General features: G+C 40.1%; 1 protein-coding gene across 9 annotated transcripts in view; it reads left to right on the plus strand.

Moving 5' to 3' along the window:
• The window catches only part of GLIS3 (GLIS family zinc finger 3), a 662,455-nt gene that overhangs the window by 327,465 nt on the left and 315,272 nt on the right, over positions 1-19,718 (plus strand). For all 9 annotated transcript variants that reach the window (XM_029201554.1, XM_029201560.1, XM_029201553.1 and 6 more), the window contains 2 exons: positions 190-397; positions 6,128-7,247. In XM_029201554.1, the coding sequence (XP_029057387.1) occupies positions 190-397; positions 6,128-7,247 (1,328 nt within the window). The remainder of the gene's footprint in view (positions 1-189; positions 398-6,127; positions 7,248-19,718) is intronic.

A 19,718-nucleotide genomic window follows, 5' to 3' on the forward strand; every position in this document is an offset into this window, starting at 1 on the left:
TGTAGCATTATGGATTTTTCATCGGAATTAGAGAAAGCTTTTTTCTATCACTAATACTGAAAAAAAAAAAAAAAAGGTGATCCAAGGACTGTCTCTAAAGATGAGTCCTGATATAAGTGTGCACATATGTGTATTTACTGATTTCTGATATAAGGGACATGAAAGCTAACCTGATTCGTTTGTTTTTAGGGGCTCTTGGCTTTGGGCCTCAGTGCAAGTCCATTGGAAAAGGCAGCTGCAACAATCTAGTGGTCACCAGCAGTCCCATGATGGTTCAGCGACTGGGACCCATTTCACCACCAGCAAGCCAGGTCTCTACAGCATGCAACCAGATCAGTCCTAGCTTACAGAGGGCAATGAATGCAGCCAACCTGAATATACCTCCTTCAGATACCAGGTCTCAAGTTACTTTTTTTTTTCCCCTTCTTATGGTATAATCACACCCATGACTGTTTTTCCTTTCCTTACTGAATGCATGCCCACAGAACACACACACACACACACACACACACACACACACACACACACACTCAAGCAGCTCTTTTAATTTGAGCTTTGTAGGGGAATGTGTATAAAAACTGTGTGTGCCATAATATCATCTTAATTGGGAAGAATGGTTTAATACCTGCTGGCTTACAGTGTGAGTGAAATTAAGGCGCACTTTGAGATTTTGGGGCCTCTGTGACTAAATACCAGTGTGTTAATCTGTTGATTCCTGGTGAAGCAGGTCATATCATGGCCTAGAAAGATAAAGATGTTCCATGCGCATCCATCTTAGCTGCTCGTTTTTCAGTGTTATGAGTTGCAGCATCCTAAGGCTGCTTTCCAGTTGTTTTGTCTGTCCAGCCATACATTCACCCATCTAACCAAGTATCTTAAATATTTATGGTCCTGCATAATGTAATAGTTGAAGTTTAGGGAGATAGTTGAAAAAGTAAAGATAGAAATCATGAATTTCAAGACTTTATGATGCGTCTAGGAAGACATACTTTCGTGTGTGAGTTCCATAACATTTCAACACAATGTCTGATTAGGTGCTGGAATAAGTAGGTCCAATAAATGCTATACATCTATCTCCATGGGAGATAATTGAATAGGGAAATTACCTTCTCAAACAAATTTTTATATCTCTTAAGGTCGATATTACAGGGGACATAAAACCAAACTACTGTACAAAGTATAAGGTCTATTTCTATGTTTGAAATGAATTATTTCATCTTCTGTAAGTAGTCTTCTTGGAGAAATACAATCCAAAGTTTTTGCCTCAGTCCCGGATCTGTTGTAACTGTGATTTTGCGAAGGAATTGGACCTCTCTTCTGTGGACCTCTGTTCCTCTTCTTGGGGGACTGGAATCTGCTGAGATGCCTTGTAGTTCTGGGTTTCTTCCTCTTGTTCCTCCCCTTCCTTTTTCTTTTCCTCTTATCCCCCTTTCCCCTTCTTGTGTCTCTGCACTGTCCTCCTAGCTGCTATTTGAGACTCTGAAATCACAGTTCCTGGATCATTTTTTATGCCAATTTTTTCATGAGATGGAAACTTGTTTTTCACCTGAGATTTTTTTTGTGATGGGAAGCTGCTCCTGTCATTTTCCTATTGATGATTATGCCTTGAGGGACTCTTCAGACTTGCTGAGTATTGCATGTAAAATTAACTGTACTCGTGGGGTAGATGTCATTGGGAAGCCTTCAGCTTCCTGTCTGTGGCAAGTCCAGCCCATGCCTTGAAGGCAGAGAGTCATAATTAATGGAGAAACTGAAGGTAGGCAGGGCACAGGCTGCTCCAGCCATGCATGTATCTAGTGCAGTCCCTTTCATGGGTCGGGCAGGGAAGGGTCATTATCTCAGTGTTTTCTGGCATATTTGATTCCTTAGCATAAATTTTTATCCTTAAAAGATAACATCTTAGAGATGCACTGATATATATGTTTTGATTATGTATTCTGTGAGTCCTTCTATGGAAATAATTTTTGTAGGATGAGCAAAGAAACAGGAGTTGGGAACTGGCTTGGTGAAATATCGAATTTACTTTTAGCAATTTGGAAAGGTCACATTTATTTGTGATACTTAAATTGGTTTGTGTGTTCCATAAGAGGAGAGATAGGACAGGAGGCAACAGTTCAACTTGAAGGCATTTTGCTATCTAGAGATGAAGAGAAGATGGAGAGAGAATCAGCTTTGTGTATTGGGGGAATGCCTGGGGGGGAGGGGGTGGGGGGGTGGGGAGCTGGATGGGGACATAACTGTTCAGTCTGAGTGATGGCCACCCTATAAAAAGTTGTAAAATTTATTGTTTTTTCCTGATTATCTATGTAATTCTTACTCATTGTAGAAAATGTGGAAAATATGGACAAGCACAAGACAGTATATGATAGTCATCCCGAATCCTACCACTCACAGGCAACCATGGGTGGAATTTTGACATATATCCTTCTAGCTGTAGGCAAACATATACATCATAAGCATAGGTTTCCCTTTCCATCAAATTGATCTATAATGATCTACATAGTATTATATTTACTTTTTTCGTTAATATAAACACTTTCCTTTGTAATAATCTTTTGTGGTAAAAATATATTTAGCATCATATAATGACTTCTTCCTGCCCAAGATTCCATTTTATTAAAAAGTATATAAATAAAACTATAATTTTTATCAGTATCTTATTACTGGGCATTTGTTTCCCTTTATTTCATTATTATAAGTAATACTTCATTGGATCAATTCTGTAACTCTTGTTGCCCATCTCTTTTTCATGACATATATGCATATATATGTACACATATATATGTAGTCATTCTTTTAAGCATCATTTTGAGGAATTCCTTGTCATATATACGTTAGTATTTCTTTTGAGCTTGGCATTGAACCAAGCGGTTCAGCTTGGTTATTACACCTCTTACGGCCCCATGAGAGTTACTGAGCTCTTGCTTCACCAGCTACCCTAACCTGTTTCACTGTTGGTTTCTGAGTTTTTCATATTGCTTTTATTTTGTTTGAGTTATCTTTCTTTCACATATAGCTTCAAATTAACCAGTCACCAGAGATAATATGCTTAGGATTAGATGAACATATGGAAATGGAGATTTCTCTAAGTATGGTGATAGAACCACAGCTCTTTGTCACTTTCTTTCCCATAGGCTTGGTGTGGGTAGCAGCAGGGATTATAGGCAAGAGTTTTTTGCAATCTTTCACAGTCATTCAGCATATTGTTTCAGAAGGAGAACAGAAAATGTGTGCTCCAGTTGTAGCTCGTGTGACTTTAAGCCTCGTACACCAGGTCTTTTAATCAAGCAGAGCAGCATGGACCACATGTGGGGTATGTTGTGGGGAAAACAGTGGAGGATGTATGTGATCCAGCTAGGTGACTGCCTATCAAATGCTGCTTTATTTGTACTTCTTTAAGGAGTTTTGGTCCTTTTTCTGGTGTCACTGGGAGGAATTTCACAGAACCTTTTATTCTCTGTAAAACAGAGGTTATTTAAACAATCCAATTTACTTACTTCACAGGCTATATTAAATGAAATAATACAAAGGGAAAATACTTCATAAGTTAAAAATGATGGTTATCATTATATTGATTGATTACTCACCTTAATCAATATTTTTTTGGAAAACTTTAACACTCTGGTGGGTACTGGCGGAGATAAAAATGACCCCTTTTTTTGAAAGACTTTGAATTTTATTGAGGAAGATAACACCCACAGATGCTTGAAGTTAGCTATGTTTAAGGCTCAGTACAGACAGTATATAATTTTTCTGGAAAGAGGACTTTTACTGAGAGCTATTTGGGGCAGGTTTCATGGATTAGAACTTTGAAATATTAAAAGATCTGGGGTAATTGCTTAGAAGGGAGGTAGGCTGCTAGGCAAAGGCCATTTGTTGGAAATTTTGTTCTTATTAGGTGTTTAAGATAGAAGAGAGAGTTCTCCATTCATATAACTACCTTAGTGAATAGAACATAGAATTTGCTTTCTGAAAAATATACGATAACTGTCTTAGAAAACTGAGATGTCCAAGGAGTTAAGGAATGTGCCTGCATGGGGTTATGCTCAAATTTAAATCGAACGATACTTTAGGTGTATTTTGAGAAAAATAAGAAACATCTCTTGACAGTGGAACAAATGAACATGTCTCACTCACTATAGGCAGCCCTCAAACCAAATAATATAATTTCAAATGCAAAGTATATACAGATGGGTAAAATACTTTCTGCCTGCCATTCACTGCTTAAAAATCTGAAATCCTCCAGTATGACAGTGACCAGGCAAATGCACCATTTGAGAATGTTATATAAACCATCTAAACCTCAGGGTGTAAAGTGAAGTCAGTTGTCTTTGCCTCATATATGACACGACTACTGATTGGACTTGGGTCAGAAAGCAATTCTGTTATATCCCTGGGGAAGGGACCAAAAGGCCCTTGACATCCTATCACCAGGAGCCTTCAGCTGAGCTCTGCAGGGAGAGCTACAAGCTGCAGGTATGCTGGGAAAATAATTGGAAGTGTCCATGGGGAATTAAAAAACAGACGGTTCAGAAACCACTCTGGGGCTTGCAGAAGGACTTCAGTCCAAATATAAGGATCTGGACAGAGGAAAAGAAATCTGTGTCAGGGGCAACTGGACGTAAATTCCTGCTGTGTTTGTCATCGGTAAACATTACTTCACTTGATGGAAACACCACATCGACAATGGTGTTATCTACCACCGTATACTGTGCATTTTGGAGCTGAGATGTTTTCTTGCTGATTTCTCATGCTTGTAGGAAACAGTGTTTCTGGCTTCCATTTTGTGAAAAGAAGAGGAACAGATGGGATGAGAATGCTTCTATTTTTCCCTCAGTTCTTTTGCAACAGGTTGCTGTTTAACAGCTGGAAGTAGTAAATGGGTTCATTCTGGGAAGACAGACATTCTATACAATATTTTATTTTAAATTTTTTGTCAGAAAAAAGATCTCTGTAGAAAGCCAGTGCAAGTACATATAAAGAAGTCAGGTTTTTCTGATACACTACAACTCAGAATACACTATTCTGAGTTGGGAGTACAGTGAATTATGAATTATGTCCAGCCTCTTTGTGACAAATTTTCCATCCAAAGGGCATAGCTTTTCTCTTCAATGATTTTTAAGGCAATGATGTCATAGTAAAGCAAAATGAATTTTAAAGTGGCCAGACTACATTACAAAGCATTCTGTTATTCAGCTAACTGTTGTGACATGTGAGGCATGTTTTGTAAAGGGTAAGAAGGACAGGAGAGGAATTGTTGTAAAAGTGAAGTACTTAAAGCAAATGCTTTGCTCTCAGTCCAAATCTGCTCTGATTCAAGGACAACAGTTCATGGAAGATCCAAAACTAGCAGGTGTGATTAAACCCTGCACGGCCCAAATGCATAATTACAAATATGACTTGATTTCAGGCTGTCACTCCCATATATATTACAGCTGTATTTTATATATATTTTATTTCTGGGGCAATTTGATGTTGTGACTGAGTACTTACAGTGTGAACTGCTGTCTTTTATAGAAACATTTAAAATTCCTTAATGTCAGTGAAATAAACTTGTGAAATTATTATTAGGTCCCCTGGATGACTTTGAGGATTTACTATTTTTTTCTTTTCAAATTAAGCATAGGTTTATGTTTACCTCACCAAACAGATTTCACTCAAAGGCTGGGACTCTGTTTAGACTTGTGTTCTGCGATGCCTATTTGTAGTGTGCTGCACACAGTAGATGCTTAATAAATACTTGTTTATTTGGTTTGCCATAACAAGCTTCAATAATTATTCCTAGGTCTCTAATTTTTTCCCTGTATTAAAAAAAGATATTTAAAAATAAAGCAAGGACGATTTATTGTCATTTAAAGTATTAAGATTATTTATAATAGTAGATCTTTTTGTTTTATTATTCCAGTGAGCATTAGCTTTTATTGTTCTTCTTGGTAAAATGTTATTTACCTGGAACTAAAAGCCTTGGGTTTTATCTTAGCCAAAGAATGTGTGTTTAGCCGAGAATGTAATTAGGGGAAATACTTAAGGGATTGCCAATGCAATGTTCTTTTAGCTCTTAGGCAATCCATATCCTGCTAAAATGTTTGTCTTTTTTTTTCTCCCCGCCTTCTGGCTGCTGTTCCAGGTCCCTTATTTCGCGTGAGTCTTTGGCATCCTCAACTTTGAGTCTGACAGAAAGTCAGTCAGCCTTGAGCGTGAAACAAGAGTGGTCTCACGGCTACAGGGCTCTCCCTTCGCTCTCCTCCAACCACAGCTCTCAGAATGGCATTGATCTAGGGGACCTCCTCAGCCTTCCTCCTGGAACAGCCATGCCCAGCAACAGTGTCTCTAACTCATTGCCATCCTACCTGTTCGGGATGGAAAATAGCCACTCTCCTTACCCTAGTTCCCGGCACTCTTCGGCCAGGTCCCACTCGGCCCGCTCCAAGAAGAGAGCACTGTCCTTGTCCCCGTTGTCTGATGGCATTGGGATAGACTTCAATACCATCATCCGCACCTCGCCCACGTCCTTGGTCGCCTACATCAACGGGTCAAGGTCTTCCCCGGCCAACATGTCCCCACAACCAGAGGTCTATGGGCATTTCCTGGGGGTGCGCGGCAGCTGTATTCCCCAGCCAGGCTTGGTGCCAAGCAGCCAGAAGGGCGTGCGGGTGGCCAGTGGTGGCCTGGCTCTTCCAGCCTACGACGAGGACAGCGTGCTGGAGTATGAGCGCATGCAGCAACTGGAGCACGGCGGCCTGCAGCCCGGCCTGGTCAACAACATGGTGGTGCAGCACGGCCTGCTGGACTCTGACGGCCAGCCGGCGGGCCTGCTAAAGACGGAGCGCCTGGATGACTTCCCGGGCGGCGCTCTGGACTTGCCCCCGGCACCCCCTCTGCCTCCTCTGCCACCTCCGCCCCAAGGCCCCCCGCCCCCCTACCACGCCCACCCGCACCTGCATCACCCAGAGCTCGTCCACCACACCCAACCGCTGGCCCTGCCTCAGGCCGCCCTGGAGGAGGATGGGGAGATGGAAGACGTTGGGGGCAAGCACTGCTGTCGCTGGATTGACTGCAGCGCCTTGTATGACCAGCAGGAGGAACTTGTGCGGCACATCGAGAAGGTTCACATAGATCAGCGCAAAGGGGAAGACTTCACTTGTTTCTGGGCCGGTTGTCCTCGAAGGTACAAGCCATTCAATGCCCGCTATAAACTGCTGATTCACATGAGAGTCCACTCGGGGGAGAAGCCCAACAAGTGTTCGGTGAGTCGCCTAAAGCCCACGGGAGTTCATTGAAGGTGTATGTGGTTTAACAAACGCTGCCACAAGTTAGGCGGCATTTTTTTCTTTTATGGAGTTTGGATGCTAGGGGTCTAGGTATCCATGGTACCTAGGTATCCTCTTCAGCCTGAGAAAGGGGAAGTTTTCTTTAATTAGTAGTGGCTGGGGTATATCTCCACTTCTAGATTCTCTTCTGCAGATGTACATGACCGGGGAGGTTCACACTGCCACACTGTCCAAAGTCTTGGAAAATTGATTCCCACCAGGCACCAGCTTGAAGTTGCTGAAATGTGCAGGGCAGAGGAACACACACTACACCACCAGCAAGCTTTAGCTATTTTCCAAAGTAAATATTCAGTGATTTTCCCTTCCCTCCAATAACTGGGTGAGTGTTAGGGTTAGAGGGGTGGTTCTGATATTTAGAAAGGAACTCACACTTAGCAACTTGGCTAGTAAAAGTGTTGCTGCATACACCCACACGCCTGCACACTGTACCCTCCAAGGTTGTAAGACTAGTTAATGATTTATAGCCAGCATGAAAACACTCAGGGTTACCACAGGAGCTGAGTCTTACTGGATCTCCCTGAACTTTAAGGAGAGGGAGTTTGGTGGAAAATGTATAAGGAGAAAGAACCCAGAGGGGACTGTGTCTTTGGTGTTGAAGGAAGCGGGCATGGTGTCTCTTTCTCCCCACTTCCCCCTTTCACAACATCAATCCTGGAACTATCTCTGTTTCTTGGCAGAATTTACTGTTTTTGAATAATATGACTCTTAGATGGTTGCACAAACATTTCACACCTAACAGAAACCCTCAGGGTTTACAAGCAGGACATCACCCTTGGGATCCCAGGGTGGCTTTGCACAATCTCAGACAGCTCGCTTAACTCCTGGAAAAAGAAGAGCATGTGTTTTATATTAGTTTAGATGGACAGGAATATTTCTTTTACAGTTAACAATCTGAGAATTTTAGGTATTCCCTGGATATTGAATATGCTACAGGTCACTAAATGTGTGTAAAAAATGTATATCATTTGGAAAAGGAACTTATTTAGACGGTGGTTCCCCCAGCCAGAGTCCCTTCTTTCTGTAGTATGTCTTGATAATAAAGAACCTGGGCCATGTTTACCATGTTTATGCTTGATTATAGATTGGCCAAGTTGTCAGATTCACGTAAAAGCAAACCAAACAGGTGATAGTTGTAAGGCAAGTATTAGAAGCGCTTTTTCACCATCCAGTAGGTATTTTTGAAAGAGTTTTAATAATTTCTGGAGGAATGAAATTGCATTTCTTGTCCTTACATTATGCCCCATGTTATGATTCTTCTTAAGGAAAACTTGAAACTCATACATTGTAAGAATGCCAGGTTATATGACTGAAAAGAATAATTACATTCCAGCCAACAAAACCTTACTCTGTCAGTAAGGTTCTGCATTAAAAATGCCAGAAAGAGACAAGCAATTGAAGGCAATTCCGTTTACTCTGTTTGGAACACACCGGCCTATTGCAGGCAAGAAAGACATTCAGTCTCTGAAGGAAAACAGTCCAGCCTTTTAGTTCTGACTAATCCTGGCTGAAAATAGTTTGCTGGATTTGGCTTTACTGAAATAAACATATAGGCTTGAATTATCCAAAAAAATATTTTTTTGCATTGCAAAATTAATTTTTGTGCAAACGGATTTCCCTATTTTCCCACTATCCCCAGATTTTGAAAAGGCGTATAACTTTATAAAGTTGACTTTTGCTAAAGTGCATGATGACTATTAAAAATAGAAATACTTCAGTGAAAGAATAAGCTGAGAGGTGAATGTTTGCAGGCGTCTGCATAGCTTTTCATGGTATTATTCAAGATGGGTATGGGAGGTGATTTTTCTCTCTCCTCTAGTCTGCCTACTCCCCATTTCTAGATGGAATCTTTGCAAAATTTAGATTGCTAGATTTAATAACATATCAAATCTAGACCCACAAAGCATTAAATCACATGTTATAGTGCAAATGTATTGTACAAAACAGGGTTTCTTAGGGGCTGACTAATGCTGCAGTTCTTGCCTTGGGACTGTATATTTTTAGCAGGAATATAAGACGTACATATCATGAGCATCGTGTCTTGTGAAAACTGTTATGTTGCTGCCTGTCATCTGCTTGATTTGTAGGGTTGTAGCTAACTGGCAGGAAATAATTTTGCCCTGAAAGTTGAGCAGACTCTCAAGTTGTAGCCCGTGGAGAGAAGACGTTGTGCTTAATGTGGATGCGCATCTGAAAAAGAGGCATTCTTCTGCCTCTTGCAAAACCAGTCTTTACACTCTTGGAATCCAGACACAGAACTCTTAAAACTGAACAGCTTCATCTCTCACTTTTTTAGAAACTGATGGTCCTTGATTCAAAGCTCAAGATCCTTGCCAAGTAAAATGACCACATTCTTCTTTTGGAGACATGAAGTGATCTTTGGGTTTTTGTGGCTGTGTCACATGCTGCAAAGGCTAGGAGCAGTTTGAATTATAAGACCCTGTCCACTTTTGTTTTACGTATGTTTAACTGCTGTTAATTTTCTGTGGACCATAGTTAGAGTTAGTCATCCTTTTCACTCACTTAGCTTATTGACCCAAGAAAGATGTGATGACCCAATTGTGTTTGGTGACCATGACTACAGGCAGCACAATGAGCTTCTGGAAGTCATGTGAAAAGGAGGATGTGTGAAAGGGCTGTTCAGTGACAGCCTGCTTACAGTAAGAGGCTACCACTGGTGTCCTCCCTTGATGCCAAATTCCATCTCATGCATGGGAGAACACATTCTCAGAGTCTCTGACTGTAACTCCTCAGCCTTACCCAGAACTCTGGGATTCAGATCTCTCAGGACTTTAGGTGGCAGAACTGGGGGAGGATTGTTAATTTATTATTTGGTTAACTTACTGGAAGGAGAGAATGGTTTCTTTTCCCTTTCCCACCCAAACAACTCCACCCTTCTGTAGATCTCATTCTTACGATTTCTGTGGAGAGCCAAACCAGCTGCTTTCTTCCCGCTCTTGGCCTTGATTACAGAGATATTCCCAGCCATCGGCAAAGGCCTTGAGAAGTAAAGGCCTCAGCAGGCAGACAGACGGACCTCAGTTAAATCAGAAACTGGAATATGGCAATATTATATTAAAAACACCTGAGTCTATTCACTTCTGTCTACTAATAAAGCAATTTGTAGGTGCCAGATCATTCTATTTAGACCTTCCTGAGCTTAGACCAACCTCAACATTGATGAATCTAAGAATTATCAGAACTTTTGAACATTCCCAGGTATAACTTTGCTGAATTCTATTATGTTTTTCTGAGATGATAAGGTTTCAAATTCTCAAGTCAGAGCAAGTAATGGAGCCTTATAATTAGTTTCTTTCCCAACCCCGTGTTTCATGTTCCTAAAAGGACAATGTAAAGAATAACCCCAAACTATAGATGTACAGTAACCATCCCTAACAGTAGCCATAGTAAGTGTTCCACTGAGTGCACACTGAGAATGTTTTTACCGTAGTAGGTCTTTTTGCCATTAAGTTGAAGAGTATGCAACACCTCAGTAGCGTTCCCAGGAAGGTGTCCTCTGAATGAGATCAGACACACTTCTCATGAGAAAGCCTATCTGATCAGGGCAGAGTGAGCAGAGGGACAGGGTTCTGTTGCCAGGATCAGAAACACTGATCCTGGCCTTTGTGCACAAAAGAAAGCAGTTGGGCTGGGAGGTTAGGGAGTGTTAATGAGGGAATTAGGGGGAATGTGGGTCGCCACTTAAACTTTGCTTATTTTTCCTGGATGAATTTTATCCAATAGCAAAAAGGAATTTTGTAAAACTTTTACCCACCCACAGATTTTCACAAAAATGTCACTGACCAAAGACAGCTTTGAATCTTGTATGAATTGACTCATTTCTCCACAGACATTTTGCCTGGCAAAATGCAAAGTATTTGCTTTGGCTTGACTATTGGGCCGTTTGCTTTTTAAGTAACATTGGATTATGGAATACAAGAAAATAAATACAGAGCTGGGGCCATGTCCCCATTCCTCTTTTATGGACTGATTTATGGGTTATGGGCCAGCCTTAGCCATGTAAAACATTTCTTGAGGAAAAGTAAATTCATTGTAAAATATGGAAGAAGGTTTTTTTTTCCCCACATCCTTTATTTTATTATTTTGATAAGACTTGGCATTGATGTGGTGACCACAATTACCTGACTAGAAGGGACCTCAGGAAAATATCATCTAGGCATAATTATTAATTATCACTCCACAATCTTCATATTGGCAACAATTAATAAATTCTCGGGCTTCTCTGGTGGCGCAGTGGTTGAGAGTCCGCCTGCCGATGCAGGGGACCACGGGTTCGTGCCCCAGTCCGGGAAGATCCCACATGCCGTGGAGCGGCTAGGCCTGTGAGCCATGGCCGCTGAGCCTGCGCGTCCGGAGCATGTGCTCCGCAACGGGAGAGGCCACAACAGTGAGAGGCCCGCGTACCACAAAAAAATAAATAAATAAATTCTCATAATGTCAAGTATTGGAGGGTATGGAGAAGGGAATGTTTTAACATTGTTAGTGAGAGTAAACTAGTGTAACCACTTGGAAAAATTTTTGAGAATATCTAGCAAACGTGAAGATGAGCATATCCAACAAAACCATGTCTAAGTGTCTATCCTAGAGCAACTCTTGGTGGCAGGAAGACATGCCTTTGTGTTTTTTTTTTTTTAATAAATTTATTTATTTTTGGCTGCGTTGGGTCTTCATTTGCTGCAAGCGGGGGCTACTCTTTGTTGCATCACGCGGGCTTCTCATTGTGGTGGCTTCTCTTGTTGTGGAGCACGGGCTCTAGGTATGCGGGCTTCAGTAGTTGTGGCACCCGGGCTCAGTAGTTGTGACTTGTGGGCTCTAGAGCCCAGGCTCAGTAGTTGTGGCACATGGGCTTAGCTGCTCCGCAGCATGTGGGATCTTCCCGGACCAGGGCTCAAACCCATGTCCCCGGCATTGGCAGGCGGATTATTAACCGCTGCGCCACCAGGGAAGTCCCCATGCCTCTGTTTTTTTAAAAAAGTATAAATAACCTATCTGTCCATAGATAAGGTGAGTCAACAAACTGTGGTTTATTCCTAATGAAATAATATAAAGGAATTTAAAATTAAGAAGCTATATATAAATCGATATATCTATAGATTGATAGATAACAACATGGATAAATAGATAACAATGTTGAATGAAACAATTACATGCAAAAGGGTATATACAGTGTAATATAATTTATGTATATTTAAACACATGCTAAGCAGTATTATACAGTTGTTGTAGATACATAATTACTTGGTTAAACAATAAAATCATGTAGGCAGGATAACCTTAGGATAGTGGATACTTCTAGAGATGAAAGAAATAGGAAGACACGGGATGTATCTTTTATCCGAAGAGGGAGAGAAATGAAACAAATATGGCAGAATATTAAAATGTTTGGTGGTGGCAATACAGCTGTCATAGGTATCTTATAATATTTTCTATGCTTTGCTGCCTGTTTGAAATATTTTATAACTGTAAATATATATTTTTATCTAAAAAGAAAAGAAAAGAAAATCAATGAGTATAATACTCTTAACTCCCTTCCACACATACCAGTTTTTCAGAGAGGAGAAAAAAGCCTAGGGAAATTAAGCGATTTTTCTAAGACTAGAAAGTTGTTTGGCCATTGCCTACTTACTCCAAGGAGGTGGTTTTCCACTTTGGCTGACATTGGAATTGCCTGAAAAGATTTAAAAAATACCCATACCTGGGTCCTACCCCCAGAGTCTGAGATGTAATTGGTGGGGTGTGTAGCTTTCCAGGTGATTCTAAAGTGCAGAAGGGTGAGAACTAGTGCTCCAAAAGCTTCCACATTCTGACACTGAACTCTAGATAGATGAAAGCCTACCTTGTCATTTTAGTTAAGGCATAGGGAGGCACTGTTTAGTAGCAAGTACATTTTCATTATCATCGGTGTCCTGACAATGATTAGGATAATTTCGTGTTCCCTTGGAATAAAAGTCAAGACAAGGGATAAGAAGATAACAGAGCAGCGCTGGTCGTGGCAGAAGGCTTTCAACTGAGTGTCCATTTCATATGCAGAGTATTCTCTCTCTACAATTAATAGTCAGTTAAAGGTTGGGATGAGTCTGTGCTGAGTAATGAATGTCATTGCCACCTCCTTGCCTCTTGAGTTAAAAGTGGAACTGACAAATCTGTCACATTGCTCCCATTTTTAAAGGTAAAATAGAGTCTTTCCCCTAACAACTACAATGCAGCCTTTCTGCTTTTAATATAAAATGATCTTCAAAACATTTTTGCTACTATGGATGTTTCTGAAGAGTTGGTAAATTGCTAAAATATTGAATTTTCCCTTTTATCAAATCTGCCTGATGTGATTAAATAAATAAAATTAACATTAATATCCTCTTTGTCTCTTGAGGCTGAAACACCACCAGTGAAACATCTGGTAAAGATCAGAGAGAGCGTAGCTTCCAAATTGTATCCCACAAGGCATCAGTCTGTCAAGTATTTAATGCAAACTCAGTGATTTTAAAAAGATACAACTAAATCACAAGATTTTTTTCCCATTGATTTTACATAAGAAAGAGATGCCACCATATTTATCTGGGTATAGACATATCCAACATAGTGTAGACATATATATGTCACTATAAATTACAAACCCGTTAGTATAGGTAAAAACAAAACCACAGAAATTCTCATCAGATGGGGCATTGGCCACAGTTTATAAGGCGTCTGTCAAATTGGATTTTACATCCCAAAACACAGTTTAGAAACCTTCCATTTGGTAGTGGTTTAATTTTATTTCCCTTTAGAAGGCATTTAATCCACTTTACCTGAGGAACTGGCCTTTCATGAACTTTGTCTTGAAAATAAATTCATAGCAGATTTGGGCAAACGTTTCATAGCAAATTGTGGTTTATGTTTCTTTGCCCGGCACTTCTAGGATTAATGAAAAACAATAGATAATGAGAGAAACTTTAAGAGGCTGAATACTTGAGGCTTTATCCTCATTAAGCAAAATCATTAACTACATGACAGTTAATGTTCCTTTTAGTTTATATTTGTTTTGTGGTTTTTCTCTAATTTCATGCCCTGAAATAATGTTTTTAAAATTACAAAAAACTATGGTAATCTTTTCCTAAAAGATCTGATTAAGGGGATATATTTTAGATCTCCTGAGGTTTGTTCATATGTAGATTTTATTTGATTTATTTTTATTTTTTTATGTTTATTGGAATATAATTGCTTTACAATGGTGTGTTAGTTTCTACTGTATAACAAAGTGAATCAGCTATATGTATACATATATCCCCATACCCCCTCCCTCTTGCGTCTCCCTTGCACCCTCCCAAGCTGATCAAAGCACCGAGCTGATCTCGCTGTGCTATGCAGCTGCTTCCCACTAGCTATCTATTTTACATTTGGTAGTGTATATATGTCCATGCCACTCTCTCACTTCGTCCCAGCTTACCCTTCCCCCTCCCCATGTCCTCAAGTCCATTCTCTACATCTGTGTCTTTATTCTTGCCCTGCCACTGGGTTCATCAGTACTGTTTTCTTAGATTCCATATTTGTGTGTTAGCATACGGTATTTGTTTTTCTCTTTCTGACTTACTTCACTCTGTATGACAGTCTCTAGGTCCATCCACCTCACTACAAGTAACTCAATTTTGTTTCTTTTTATGGCTAATATTCCATTGTATATATATATACCACATCTTCTTTATCCATTCATCTGTTGATGGACACTTCGGTTGCTTCCATGCCCTGGCTACTGTAAATAGTGCTGTAAGGAGCATTGGGGTACATGACTCTTTTTGAATTATGGCTTTTTCAGGGTATATGCCCAGTAGTGGGATTGCTGGGTCATATGGTAGTTCTATCTTTAGTTTTTTAAGGAATCTCCATACTGTTCTCCATAGTGGCTGTGTCAATTTCTATTCCCACCAACAGTGCAAGAGGGTTCCCTTTTCTCCACACCCTCTCCAGCATTTATTGTTTGTAGATTTTTTGATAATGGCCATTCTGACTGGTGTGAGGTGATGCCTCATTGTAGTTTTGATTTGCATTTCTCTAATAATTAGTGATGTTGAGCATCCTTCATATGTAGATTTTAAAATGTATTTTTCTTAGTTCATTCTCCATCAGTGTGGAAAATTAGTTTGGTGATTTATTAGAAATGTCTTTTGTGACCTTTGGAATATTTCTTGATTACGTTTGCTCTGAGTGGTCCTGTTGACATCTTTGAGTCCAAATGGAATTCAAGTATGTAGAGTGAAAGACCACATTTATTTTTCCATAAAAGAGGTAGTCTGATTCTCTTTGATCTTTCAGAAGTGTTTTCTTCAAGCTCTGGGTAGAATGATGTGGAAAAGAGATTTTTTTTTTTTTTTTCTGGGCAGATTTATTAGTTTCTACTGTAATTACTGAGTCAGGGCCTCTGGACTATCAATAAGACAATGAATGTTGTAACCCTGGGTGGTGGATGTGTGGCTGGCAAACACACAACCTGGGTGGGCAGGCTCGATTTCCCCTTGGCTTGAACTGTGGGCAGCCTCAACCGGAGGGGAGATTGGTTGGTTTAGTGGGTGTCATCGCTCATATGGGAGGTTGGTGTAGATAGGAATTTGATGAGAAAATGGAATGAAACCTGTGTGTTCTTATTTTGCAGCACAGTATTTATTTTTGTTTTCTTGGTCCATGGATGCTGGATTTGAGTACAGAGAATAACTAATAATTTTGAATTTTGAAGACTTTAAAAAATAGTTAATTTGAAAAGTAACTGAGAAACTGGAAAATGAGATGACCTAGTTCTGGGCAGGCAGGGGCAATGTGCATGAGTAATTTACACCATGCTCCAAACTTAAGGCGAGCGTATAGTTTATTGATCAAATTGGGACAATTTTGAGAGTGAAAGGGGTTCTCTTTCCCTGGAATATCTGTGCAAAACAGGCTTGTCCTAGGAAAACTAGGATGTATAGTTGTCCTGCCCAAATAGTATATGCAGGGACTTCCCTGGCGGTCCAGCGGTTAAGACACCGTGCTTCCACTGCAGGGACCATGGGTTTGATCCCTGGTCGGGGAACTAAGGTCCCTCATGCTGCGTGGTGTGGCCAAAAAAATAGAAAAAAACAGAAAAAACCAAACAGTATTTGCACTGATGTGTCCAACCAATCAATGCATGCTCATTCATTTATTTGATCACTGAGTACAAGCCACGTGCCATGCCCTGTCCTGGAAGCTGGGGGTGAGTAGGTATGGAAATAAATGGGACATTCTTTTGAAGAGATCACAGTCTTCTAGCAGTGACAGCTGTGAAAATAGTTATTTACACAGTAATGAAACAAGGGCTATGATATAGGTCTATGCAGATTGTTTTAATGGGAAAACAGGGGAAGAAGCTTCCAGCTCTGTAGAGTCTTAGAGGAGGCGACTGCATCTTGAAAGAAGACAGTGATTCTTGCAGAGAAAAGGAAGGAAGCCATTCAAATGGAGCACCACAATATGTGATAACACAGGGGTGTGAAAGAGTCCAGGAAAGAAACAGTTCCTAGGTAGTTCGATGGTCCAAGACTAGGTAGGAGTGTGAAGGGAGGCTGGAAATTCACCTTGGGCCAATAACAAAGGACTTTTACTATCAAACAGGGATAATATTTTGAAAATTAGAAAGAATTACACACCTAGTTAATACAAATGCAAATTCAGTTGAAACAAAAAAAGTCTTAGGAGGCAGCATTATTAAGGAAGTAAGCACAGTGCTTTAGTGCATGTGAAATGAAACTCTGATGTCCCCCAAACCATCTCATTGTCTCTTAAAGTTTATAGTTTCATTCTTCATTGAAATGTATCTCTTGACAGCTATAATATGAAACACAAATTTTTCTTATGCCAAATGATAAGAAATACATAAATGGAGTGTTTGTCTCCACATAAATGGAGACAAACGTAAAAGTATTTTCTGTGATGGGCTTTAAAGAAAATTAAAAACCCGAGGAAGACTAGGGACCAAAGGCTATTTGAGCAGTTATGTGGAATGACTAAGAAGTGGACAGGGGCTGCATACATTATCCTGTGTATGAGTAGCCTTCTATTAGTTAAATATTTCCTTTTATAATCCGTAAAGTAGTGAAGTACTGTTAAGCAAAGGTTGGACTGGTACTCGTCATGTTGAGCTTGTCAGCCCTTTCCAGACTTCCTCCCACCCTCTGACTGCTAAGATTTACTGTGGAATTTTTTTCTTCTCAGACTGAATTAATACAGAGCAGAGCTAAATGTTTGAGATGGTTAGAGGAGTGCACATTAAGTAAATTCTCATCAAAATGGCACCCATTCCTGCTGATTCAATCTGGAGCACCTTAGGGCCTCATGCCTCTTTAGACAGGGGAAGGCAGAGTGAAAGCAGAGACTGGCCTTTTGTTACTTGAGCTTCCTGCTCTAGAGCACTCACCTCACCTGGGGCTTGAGCCTCCCAATGTTGGGCTATTTGCCTGTGTGACCAGAGAGCACAGCCTGGAGCCAACGTCAGTAGACTTAGGTGTTCAGAGTGCTCCAGATAAGGCATCTGACCGGTCTTGTCCTTAAAATTTACGAGGCAGCATCTCAGGCTTGTATTTATAGAACAATTTCTTTTTTGTGTTTTACCATGCTTATTTGAAAATGCTTTAAGTTTTAGGCTGGGAAAGCTCATCCTTTGATTAGAAATATTGCTACAAGTAAACTCTTTCTCTTCTGCCACTTCCATCTCCCATTCCCAGTCAGTTTCTAGCGTGAAACCACCAAATGGTGCTTTGTTAGCCAAGAGAATGGATTTGGAGGTGGAAGAGCAGTTGTAATGAAGGGAAAATGGGGGACCCCACCTTAAAAAAATTCTGAAATGGAAATTTGTCTTCCATTACATTTGTGGTGACTCTTATTGTCTCCTTCCCTCAGAATTTCCATGCTGCCTTAGGGCCCATGCTTTTGCTCCTTATTTTTTCCCTCCATCTATTCAAGGCTTGCTTTTGGGAAAAAAGTTCAGCAAAGATAAAATTCTACATATAAATAAATGGTGAATGACTGAGAAAAGATTCAGTGCACTGGCCTTCCCAGGGGTAGTTGCTATTTTCACTAGGAAGAAAGTGTTAAACCTCTCCCTTAGACAGAAACTCATTTAGGGAAATGAAAAGGGAAAGAAAATAATGGTCTTACAAATTCTGAGCTACTAGATTGCTTTAATCTTCACCATAGCCCTCAGAGTGAAGTGATTTGTGGAGCTTGAGATTCACATTCTCTTCTTTATAATGACATATTCCAACATCATTATTCATCTTTGAGTCCTACCCATGGCATCTCGCTCAATGATTAGAGTAACATATAGTATCTCTCAAATATATATACATACATCTCTATCTTTTTACTAACCAATCAACTGATCTATCTATGTCTGTGTATATGTATATGTGTGTGTGTGTGTGTGTGTGTGTGTATATATATATATACACACACACACACATATGTGTGTATACCTATATTCTCGGAGTCAGGATGGGTACATGGAGGTTATTATTATTCTATTGTTTCTACTTGTGAGAAGATTTGAAATTTTCCATAATAAAATGTTAAAAATAAGCAAATAAAGTTTTTGAGTTAACTTTTAGGAAGCAAAAGGACAGTTCGTTCGTTCCCTCCAACACCTCAGAAAATGTTGCCAGCCATTTTTTTCCTTGGGTATCCTGTGTTCTGATCTGAAAGCAAATTAATTTTTTCCATTGCTCTTAAAGGTCTCTAAAATAATTTTGTGTAAAAATGAGATGAGAGATACTCTTAAGCAATAACATGATATTTGAAAAGGCAAACGATAACAAGGAAGCGTTATTGGAGAATGTTAAGATGATCTGACTTCTGTAATAGACAGCCCCAAATCTCAGTGGCTTGGTACAATAAAGGTTTGTTTCTTATTCATGTTGTAATACACCTTGCTCCTTGTGATTGTACAGTGGCTCAGGAACCTTCAATCTAATAGCTGTGCAATCTGAGTCTAGGGTGAAAGAGCATGTTGAGGATTGTGCAGAAGGTTTGGAAGCTGGATCTGCAAATGACACGCTTCACTTCTTCCTGCATCCCATTGGCCCGAACTTAATCACATGACCCCAGCTAACTGCAAGGGGGGTTGGGAAATGTGGTCTTTATGTGTGCACAGGACATTAAACACAGAATATTGTATCTTCAGCAAGCAACTAGACGTCCCCCTCCTGCTTCACCCCTGACCTATCCTGGTTCTCTGTATCCCCTTGAAAAGAAGAAACATTCAAATCTTGATCTTTGAGTTTTTCTTGAGTGGCCACCCTATATCATCAAAGTGGTTTTGTAAAAGACCATTTCTTTTTTCTTATCAGTGCTGGCTTCTATAACTTGCTTTTCAACTTACTAAATCTT

Source organism: Monodon monoceros, unplaced genomic scaffold (assembly GCF_005190385.1).
Source record: "Monodon monoceros isolate NGI ecotype Baffin Bay Population unplaced genomic scaffold, NGI_Narwhal_1 Super_Scaffold_5, whole genome shotgun sequence".
Lineage (NCBI taxonomy): Eukaryota > Metazoa > Chordata > Mammalia > Artiodactyla > Monodontidae > Monodon > Monodon monoceros.